Below are 10,978 nucleotides of genomic sequence, written 5' to 3' on the forward strand. Positions count from 1 at the left end.
CTCTTTTTTAAAGGGAGGGCGTCACAGTCAGACCTGCTCTTCTCTAGCCGGTGGGGAAAGGAAGCAGACTTTGTTCCTAACTCTCCCTGCTTGACACCAATTTGCCTTAGGGACAACGATAAACATCTCAGGTGTATTTTTTTTTTTTTTTTTTACCCCGCTCTGAGAAGAGGCGTTCTTGCGTCCACCAGGTGACGATAGCCATGAAGTGGGGCTGGGTGTTTTTGGGGGTCTTCCTATCATTGGGGACCCTGTCCTGGGGGGAGAAGGGCTTGGAGATCCCAGAGTATGACGGCAAAGACCGCGTCCATGACCTCGGCGCCAAGAACTACAAGTCCATCATGAAGAAGTACGACGTGATGGTGATCTACTACCACAAAAATGTGGACGGGAACCGCAGTGCCATGAAGCAGTTTCAGATAGAGGAGCTGGCGTTGGAGGTGGGTCTCCGCCAAAGCATGACAGTGGATGGATCTGTGGCCCATGTGGGGGAAGGGTCACGGTGGGAAGAGGGGAAGGAAGGTAAGGGTTTCACATGGAGGGTTTGGCTCCAGTTGGGGATTCTTGGACGCAGTCGTGGCTTTCACACTTAAGGGGTTAAGTGGGCTTGAGACTGTTGACAGGTGGGGAGGAAGGCAGTTGGTCACGTTGTGGGATTTGTGGACCTTTCAGGTGTGGCATCCTGCCAAGTATGACCGGATGGATGCTGACCTGTAGGGTAAGGGTGGGGGTGATTTGGGGACAGGAGGAACATGATGGAGGGAGGTACTGAGAGGGAACACTATGCCAACACATATTCATTACCTGATCTCTGAACATCAATTAAGTCATGATTGGGTCAGCTTGTCTTGAACACAACCTGTCCAGTATACGTATTTACTATTATTAATAACTATTTGTCCATCGCAGGGATTAGCAAACTTATTAGGGTGTATTGCACATGCGTATATTGTTTTATGCCTGACCATTTGCTCCATGAATGAAGGTTGGGCGCACCATATTTGGTAGCAGTCCCAACTGGAAAGCTTTGGTAACTCTTGGTTGAACAGTGTCTGAAACTCCCTCCCACCACACCTTTCAGATGTCAGGATTGGAGTTGAGGGGGTTGTGTTGGTGGTGAACAGGGTCTGAAACAGACAATCCCACAATGTGGACATCATACTTTGCAGGGTGTGTTGAGGTGAGAGAGTGGGCAGTGTTTGAACTTCTCTCTCAAGCTCTTTGTTAAAACTCTTAACACAACTTTTCTTTGTACAACACCATGAATGTTTTTGAGGGTAGTCTGTTATCCCTTTATAGGACAGCAGACTTTTCACCCTGCCTTTGAGTGTGGCCATTTAGAATAGCTACTAACATGTTTGCATTTACACCGTGTCCAGTACACCATGACTATCGCATCACGTCGAACAGTCCGTCCACATTGAATCCCTGAAATATACACTTCTGTTACGTCATGTCAACAAACCATGTTCCTGTCGACTTTACACTGGAGATCAGTGACATCTCTGTTCAAAAAAAGATGGGTGAGTTTGCTAAAATAGCTTATCATTCTACATTTTTTACTTTTAAACAAAAATGAAAAATCTTTTTTTGTGATTTTTGTGAAGTTGTGATGTCACAACTATGCAGTCTCCTCCCCCAGCATGGCCAAGGTTGTAAAAACTACGCCAGAGCTGATGCAGAAACATGGTGGGCGGTGCCTGCTCAGGCCTGTGACAGCTGACCAATCAGAGCAGACTGGGCTTTTCAAGAGAGGGGCCTTAAAGAGACATGAGCTAAAATGGAGCATTCGGAGAGTGGGTGAATAGAAGTGCTGTTTTTTCAACATTAAAGTATGTAAAAATTTTCTAATAGACACCTAAATTCAAAGTATAAACCTGAATGAAATAAAACAATACGGGAGCTTTAATTTACTCCAGCGGTGCTCCTGAGAAAAAGAGTATGCATGTTTATTTACTGGATTACTTAATCTAAGGGACCCTTTACCAGTCGTTCCACAGTGGATGCACCTGGGCCCCACTGTCAGCCAGTGTATTCACCACAGCAATCCTCTGCCTGTCAGAGCAGCAGTGTCTTCTTACAGAGACACAGTGTACCTTACACTAGCCTCCATAAGTCACCTCTGTAAATAGCCCAGGACAGCCCTGCATGCTTAGCAAGAGGCTAAAAGCCCTCCTGGGATGGACAGCGAGTTTAGGGCCATATCTCACCTCAACTACTGCTCCCACTGCTCTGTCAGCTCTCTCAGGTAACACACACTGTTCTGTTTTGTGTTACTACACACCCCTCTGGCTGCAGGCTGAAGTCCTAAACCATCATTTACACACCCAAGTCATCGGATCTGATCAATTTCCTCTCCGTGCTGCCAAGTTGTGCTTCTTGGCTTGAGAAAGAGATGCTTACGGGAGCAGGTCCCTGCTGGACTGTGACTCTGTTGCTGACTTCCTGCCAGCTCTGGCCAATCAGGATTGAGCACAGGAGGCGCTCAGAGGGGATGCTTAAAATAGCTGGTCATTACCACCTATGAATCAGGAAGTATGAATTATTAAAGTGCAGAGCTCAGGGAATCAGATCTAAAATGCCTTTGTTCAAAGCTTGGCCCTTATGGGGATGTATTATTCATTCATGCTTCTACTCAGAAATACATTATGTACATTTATGTATTCATAAAAACATAATGTTAGAAGGTTTATGATGCATATTTGGCTGTGATTAGTGTGGGTGACCATACACACTATTCATTTCTTCAGTCTGCAGAAATTCTCCCTGTTGCTGTTTCTTTGGCTTTCACTTACACTGTCAGGAACACTGGAAGGTAAATGTCTATATTTTTGAAACCACAGCTTCCTCTCTGATACCCAGCATATGAAAAGAAATGAGTCTAGAGAATAATCCTGCAGGCGTTACAACATGTAGATGATTGACGCTAATGGATAAAGCACAAACGATCTACTGGTCCATTATTGGTGGACAAACCTGTTGGGCTACTAACATGAATTCTACACTGTATAAAATGACAGCAGCAACATGCTGTTATGCTAGTTAGTTATGCTAGTATTGTGCGAATTCTGATGATGTCCTGATTCGATATTGTCATGATACTTTGGTGCTGAATCAAGTATTGAGATTCTTATGTTTTGCGATGCAGTTTTAGAATTTATTGCGATTTTTGTTTGCTTTTAAAATGGTGCAGTGTGTAAGATATGGCCCGAATTTTAGTTTAAAACATGAACATTATGAACAGTGTGAACAAACAACACTGTGCTGCAGAGGTGTCTCCTCCTGAAGTTAGCATGCTAACTAGCCAGCCCCGCCCAGTCTCGTAATACCACTTTTCTACACTACGTTTCACAAGCTCTCTTAGCTGTTTAGACTAATAGATAAAGAAAATTAAAAAAAATAAAAATCCAAACTCGTGGTCCAAGCACACTCTCAGCTAATCAGCTAAAGAGCCACTAGCTGCATGGCTAATTGAGCTAACTAGGCAGCTGGTAGCTGCAGTTTAAAAAGAGCGATGAGATGGCCAAAAATGCAGACAGGACAGAAATCCTGACCGTCAAGACAGGTAGCGAACCTCCCAGTGTAGCGATACTGTGACACACGTCATCAACAAACTCGGCATTCTCCACTCAAAGAGGTTGTGTGACGGAAAGAGTCATCCTGTCACTCCTAAAATATGTCACCTCTGACCCCAGCTGGAGTTGTCTTAGTCTGTGAAAAATAATCCAGCGCAGCCTATCTATCACCGCTGTGTCAGGTTAGAGCAACCTTCCCATAGTGGCCAGTTGTGAATGTGCAGTACATTTTAAAATGCCATTAAAATTGTGTGGCTTGTGTTGTAAGACTCAGTGAAACAGGTTTATGACACTTTGCATGCAGGTAATGCATGAAAAAAAAACACACACATGAACATTTTAGTTAAGCAAAATATAAGGTGGAGGTCGTGGAGCCTCTGGGAGCTGCAGTAGCGCACAGCGTTGGCATGTCATGTCTGCAGAGTAATTAAAGTGTCGGGTTATAATGGTCACCTTGAATGAATATGATTGGATGTTACTAGTCAGCTGACGGCCACACAGCTGGTGAATGAGCCAGTGACTGTGGAGCATGATTCAAACAGCTGATGCCAATTAGAGTGCTTCATTTAGTGAGACCATAGTAGGGCTGCAATACATTATTATTTTATGTAGAGATACTGTTTGCTTAAAAAAAAGGTAAATAATAAGGTAAAATGTATTTTTGTGTGTAAAAACTCAAAGATATTTGATCTACCATAACAGAAAACAGAGAAAACCTGCAAATTTTCAAATTTGAGAAGCTGAAACCATAATTTTTTAGAATCACTATAACACTAACACCACCACCCCTTTTTCCCCCGGTCCTTCTCACACCTACCAAACCTACGTCACTGCCTCTCATACAAATGTGCAAACACACTCTAACCTACCTATTCTAGATAATCTCGACTCCTGGACTCTTATTATATCACCTAATATCATCGCTGATCACAGTAATTGCTTATTGTCTATACATTTGCACATTATGTCTCCATTTATATATTTTTTTCTTGTTGCGTTCTTTTTTTTGTTTTCTTGTTTTTACACTTTTTCACCAATAACAAAAGGGAAAAAAGAAACAAAAAGACTCACATGGTTAATCAACCATCAAAATAGTTAAAGCAACATTATGTAGAAATTGGCATTTTGTGCCATTTGGCGCCCCCTCACAGTTTCCGAGTGCAACACCACTGTTGTAAATACAAATCCCAGGTCTGTTACAACTTGTCAGATGTAATGTAGGTGCAAACTACAAAGAAAACTCACTACGTCATAACAACGTCATGTGTTGAAAACTTGTATCTTGCCATCATGTACCATCAAAATGATTTTGAAGTGTCATGTTTCCAGGAGCAACTCCCTCCTAAAGAAAGTTTGGCATGTATAAGACACTCATTTGTAGGTTGTTGGACTAAGGCAGTATGTGTGCTTGAGCTTCCAGACAAGCAGAGCATGTTGATAAGCAGCATTATTTATAAAGTCTTTCATAATGTTTTGAAAGTTAAAGACATGCGTTGTCATGTGAGCAGCAACACCAGTCCGCCTCTGCTTTTTTCTCCTCAACAATTATTGATTTGGAGGCGGCAAAGTGATATTTTCCAGGGAGGCTTTGGCGTTTGGCTCAGCGGCAGGGCTTAACGCAGCCCTCACCGTGCCACTTTTTTCGGTTCCATTTAATATCCAGTGGAGTAATCACAGGTGTCGAACATTCAATCTGCGCAAAGTGACAACAGCAATCTGTTTAATGAACTGGAAGCGCATTCAAGAGGCACGGGGATTTGACAGCCCTGATGAGTGGGTCTCGAGATAGACCCACCTCACCTGCAGCACTTTAGCCAAAAATATCCCTCGTTATTATGACTCAGTCTTTAATCATATCTCTGGATGACTTCCGCTTCATAATATTTGGGCTAACAGGCAGGGTGCAAAATTAGCAGCCATACGCCGAAGGCTGTGACTGAATGAATTTCTAATTTTGAGAACACTTTATTCTGTCTCTGTCTCTGTTTGGACTCTGACCTTTGGCATACTGCATACTGTAAATGCCCATACTCATCAATCACTGCCCTCCACACAGCTCAGATTGCAGTGATCTTTTAGTTGCCACCGTCTTTACCAACATACCACCCCTCTCCCCCCTATACGCACACGTACACGCACACCGTTGCTATGCTACCCTGGTAACCATTCAGTAAACTGTATGGACGGATCCTTTCCTTAATGTCACACTTGTCCACCTGCAATACCAAGAGAAACGAGAAAAACATGTTCTGCAAAATAATGTACGTGACAACTTTTCTTATATTTTACCTTTATGCATCAGGAACAATAGACTGTACATTGATGTTATTATGCGAATGCCAGATTTTTAGCTTTTAAAATGTAGTCATATAGCATGTCGATTGTGAGAAAAATAGGAAAACAACATAAAAGAACATAGCATACAGCAAGATACAACTAAATAAAATATGTAGCACCAGTGGATGTTTGAGGGGCAGGGGAGGAAAAAATAAAAAGGGGCACCAGCAAGCAAAAAGGGCACTGAAAGGGCGCCCTAGAGGGCACTTTGTCATGTTTTCTCCACTGGAAGGGCACCCTAGAGGGCGCTTTCACAGCGTTCCCTCTCTCAGTAGAGACTAATTCATCAGCCTGAATCTAACATCATTTTAAGTTGACACATACTGACTTTTCTAAGATTGGAGCCAAGTGAAGTATGAACAACTACGATGTTGTGGCCGATATTAAGAAGTCGTGCATGTAAAAGCATGGTTCGTCTTGTCTATGGTCGCCATTGTAAAGTCCGTAACTCCCAAGATGGCTGGTGGTTGACACATATCTCGCCCCTTCCCCCAAAAAAAACAATCGTCTGCTTTATCACAGCCGAACCGGGAAACATATCAGCCAATCGTTTTGTTGCACTGTTTGGTGGACATCTGACAGGAATTTATCATCAATTTATGGTCCGTCCATTAGCATCAACTGTGCTTTTTGTTCTGCGCTACATATAAGCTGATGGCAATGATGGTAAACATCGTTAGCATGCCAACATTTCATCCTGAGCATGCAAGCATTCAGCTGAAGCACTGCTGCTCCTACAGTGTACAAATCCTCACAACACTGCTACACAGACTGGATTTCCACGGCACTATGAGCAAAATATTTAATGATTTTATCTTTTACATTTATCAGACACTTAGAGAACAGCGCAGTGACTGGAAATGTAAAAAGAGCCGTAATTCATTGATCATCATATTGCTACAAGACACCCCTTAGTACAGAGAGACACAGATAGAGTTACAGGGCCCTGGAAGCATTCCTGTAAGGAAGGAGCTAAAGGAAGAGACTGCTCCAGGGCTGATTTTGATCCGTTATTCCCCATGAGGCTGCATCACATTATGTTAATACCTGAGAAAGGTGTCTCAGGCGCACACGAGGCAAGCCAACACGCAGTCTCGTAATGTGCAGGGAGTCTTCATGGTTTGAAGACGGCTTCTGCTTTGTCTTTTCTAATCTCCCTCCATCTACCAGAGAGATCTGGGAAAAGGTCAGACTGTCGCTGTGGTAACCGTTATCCAAACTGATTGCCGGAGTGCTCCTCCTTTCAGCGGCACAATACATTTCATTCTTACATTTTTAATGGAGGCAGACTGCATTGATGGAAAAAAGTGGGGCTGATTTTGTCTGTGCTATTTTAGGTAATGCTTTTTACTGCAACGGCTACTGTTTGACGTCCCTCTGGCATGAATGAAGCCAGAAATGTAATTTAATAAAAATGTTGTGCAGTATTACGAGACATTTTTTAATAACACTCAGAGAAATAAAACGACTGTGTTTTTTTTTTCTTCTTTTTTCCCTTTTTTTTTTTTAAAAACCCTGAATCATATTTTTCAATATCTGGATGTAATTCAACATTTCTGAAAAATGTCTTGAACAACTACACCAGATATTGAATTTTTGATTAGTCCCACAAAATGAGCTCTGTTCAATCTATTCTGTGGCTCTTCTGCTACCTCAGTAATATGCAACATAAATATACATTTCATAATGAACTTGCTATGTATTATTGAATATGTCAAATTATATATTCTCTATATATTGATAAATATACCTATTGTTGTACCTATTGTTGTTTGTTTATTTCGATATATTTTCCAAAATGCAAAATCAGTATATATTATTAACCATTCATTATATTTTGTCATATATTCTTGAAGCAAACTTAGAATATATTGGCGTGTATTGTCAAATATATATTTGTCCTGTCATATATTAAAATGATGTTGATAAAAACTAATAAAATTTCATAGCAACAGTTGTTATTTCAGGCGTCAAAGTCGACAGTCACCATCTCGAAATGCGAGGCAAGGCTGCCGTCTTCTGAAACCACGGATCTATTTCGAGAATTTCGAGTGGCAAATTTCTGTTATGCTCGTTGGAAAACCTGACAGGCGTAAAAACAGTAGCGAAGAGGTGGGATGTAATGGTCAGCTGGCTCATGTTGTGAGCAACCATGCTACTGAAAGACTCTGTCACACTCTTCCAAGGCTCGCTTCTGTAAACAGAGAGCAAAATAAGCCAGCGATGCGGTTCTCTCAAGCGTAATTCAGTATTAACTCCAGAGCATGTCCATCCTATACAGGCAGCCTGATAAATATAACTGACTTTAAAGCGACAGACATTGCCACCCTACATCCAGAATGCATAAGTAGGATGAGATCTCATTACCACCAGTTATCTCGGACCAGGCTGGGCCAACAGGCCAAGTCCCCATGGCCTCTTTACCCCGTGAACTCCAGATTAGGCACTTAAGCTTTGAGACACTTCATTTGCTCCAGTTTATACTTTGAGACTGTCCAGGATCACGAAGAGCGGCCCTCACTGCTCTGCCACGTGTGTCAGAAGACCTGTTTTACTGATTCAAGGAGCACAGCTGTGAATACTTCACATCTCCCTCCGTTACGTGTCAGCGCTGTCAAGCCGCGTGAAGGCAAAATCACATCTCCATAGAGCCCCTCTCACCTTCCTCGCCCCGCATCACGACTCCTCAATTAACAGTGTGAAAGAGCTGCTAAATTAAGATCTAATTTGTCAGATGTGATGTCATTAAATGTGACAGGAGTTATGTTTAGATAAAGTGTCCTCGGTGTTATTCTCTGTTGACATCTAATCATTGTCAATGGGTAGAGATGTTTGTTTTTCAGCCAGACCGGCGTTCCAGCTCGTCCAGTTTGTTCCATGTCAAAAGCCACCTGTTGGTCGAAGAGGATTAATAATAGAAGGTTGTGCTTTTTTTTGATTTCGAGGGTCTCAGCTGTTGTTGAAACTGTATCTTTTGATGCACTCACAATATGGATCAACAAGTGGTGAATGCTCTATTCAATAGTGCTAAACCATCTACTAATATTTCAACATCTTTCCCGTCCTTCTAAAATCACAAAGATAAACTCGTAAATACAGCAGCATCGGTCAGTGGTGTTCATCTTTGAACTACGTTGTCCTGTTCGACTTTCAAAATAAAGCTTGCCGGCATACAACAACATATTATGACATATTATGACTTTTGGATTGTTATCTTTGTGGTCAAATGCTCGCGGTTTGGTAAGGCTTACCCTCTAAAACTACTTCGGTAGGTTTATGCTCAAAAACGACTTGGTTATTACATTTGTAAAAATAACTAAGTTCAGTCATGTAACTTACCTAGGGGTAAGTTTTTTCTTCATTTATGTGCATTAACTAAAAAAACAAATCAATCAAAACACGTACAACCAACTCGACTACCCGACCTCTTGGACTTTAGTGCTACGGCATCAAACCTTGAAGCGTAGAGCCACTGACCAAGCTGCTGTACATGATGCTGTATATGTGAGGATATACAGTGCAATATGATACTTGTGTTTTTTGTCTATTTAGAAGAGGTGTTTGTACCAACAGATAATAATGAATTGCAGTTCTCGAGTGGATTTATTGCACTAAAACTCTGCCGGGCATTGAATCATCTCCTCACCCCCTCTGAGGTGCGTGAACTGAGATATTTTGCATGATTCGGTAAAATGTATTTTAGAGTGTAATCACAGTGAAAGCAAGCCCCTCTCTGTGGATGAAAAGTGTTGTGAATTTTAATAATCAGCCTCTACAGAGTACATCTGCACTTTCTGGTTTGGTAAAAAAAACACTTAACGGCTTTATCATCGATAGTGCTCCATCAAGCAGCTGTCGACTGCACCAGGCCTGGATCTGAAGTGTTATGGCGATAGAGAGGATCACATCAACTAACTCCCAGATGAAATTCTGCTCTTCAGTATGCACACCTTTCTATGGTGTCCATAGAGAGTGAAATATGTAAGATCTTCCCATGAATTTTGATATAAAGCGGAGTTTAGACAATCTGGTCAACACGAGCAGTGTGTACAGTACAAAGACGTCATGTGGCTTGAATCCTGACAAGTGACTCAATGAGCTTGAGTTGTTCGTGGGCCCAAAAGGTCTGGAAAGATCTCCAGAGATTCTCTGCTAATGTTGGTCGTCCACCTCCAGTATAAGCTGAGGTGGGAGTTTCATGTGTCCATAGACTTTGCAGCTCAGTGAGGAACCTGTCAGCAGCTCCCAACAACTGTCCGAAATGGTTCCCGTGGTGCATGGCAGAGAGCCGCACGCTGTCTTCTGTCATGCTAAATTTACCGCCACCACCCTCCCTCTCATCTCCACCACTCCTACAACCCCAATGTTGACTGACTGTGTCCATATTATCTACATAAATATCATTTATTATATTTGCAGCAATAGGGGTTGATGTACTTTTGAAAGGCTTACAAAAAGCTGCATGTAACAAGGTATATATGGGCTATCTTTTTGTTTAATTACGTTAATGCCCCGTTAAACCATGTATTTCTAGCAGTGAACCATTACGCCACAAAATTAAATGACAAAATAATCTTTTTAGAAATACACACTACGCACTTTTTCTTATCTGATGCCCCATATTGGTTGGGCGACATAATTAGCCTTTGCCCTCCAACACTTTCACAAATCACATCATCTGTTTCATGATGTGACATTGTAATTGTTATGGTTTGGTTAAGTTTAGGCACAAAAAACTTTGGGTTCAGGGATTTAGGTTTGGGCTACAGTAAGTACACTGTAAAAGGTTAGGCAACCATCATAGTTTGGATTAAAATGAATCATTTGTTAAGGTTAGAAATCCTTCGCCATCATGGTGAGAACACAAATTACGTGTTAAGATAATAGAACAATCCTGTTCATGGTTTAAAACAGAAATGTCGAGTCGCGGTAGACCAGTGGAACATGAACAACGATCTCGTAAGTAACGCGGGATCACGTGAGTTGTCTTCGTCCTTCTTAAACAACCACCGATGCAATGAAAAGTGCACAACTCAACAAAATACATAACAAAGGTCTTGTTTTTA

At 41.8% G+C, this 10,978-nt stretch overlaps 1 protein-coding gene across 2 annotated transcripts in view; it reads left to right on the top strand.

The window, feature by feature from the left end:
* Nucleotides 1-10,978, top strand: part of casq1b (calsequestrin 1b) — a 22,396-nt gene continuing 11,418 nt past the window's right edge. The window contains exon 1 of one of the 2 annotated variants that reach the window (XM_084344576.1): nt 1-440. In XM_084344576.1, the coding sequence (XP_084200702.1) occupies nt 204-440 (237 nt within the window). In that variant the 5' untranslated portion in view covers nt 1-203. The remainder of the gene's footprint in view (nt 441-10,978) is intronic. The other variant, XM_084344577.1, reaches the window with a different exon arrangement.

Source organism: Pagrus pagrus (assembly GCF_965226575.1).
Source record: "Pagrus pagrus genome assembly, chromosome: 22".
NCBI classification, from domain to species: domain Eukaryota; kingdom Metazoa; phylum Chordata; class Actinopteri; order Spariformes; family Sparidae; genus Pagrus; species Pagrus pagrus.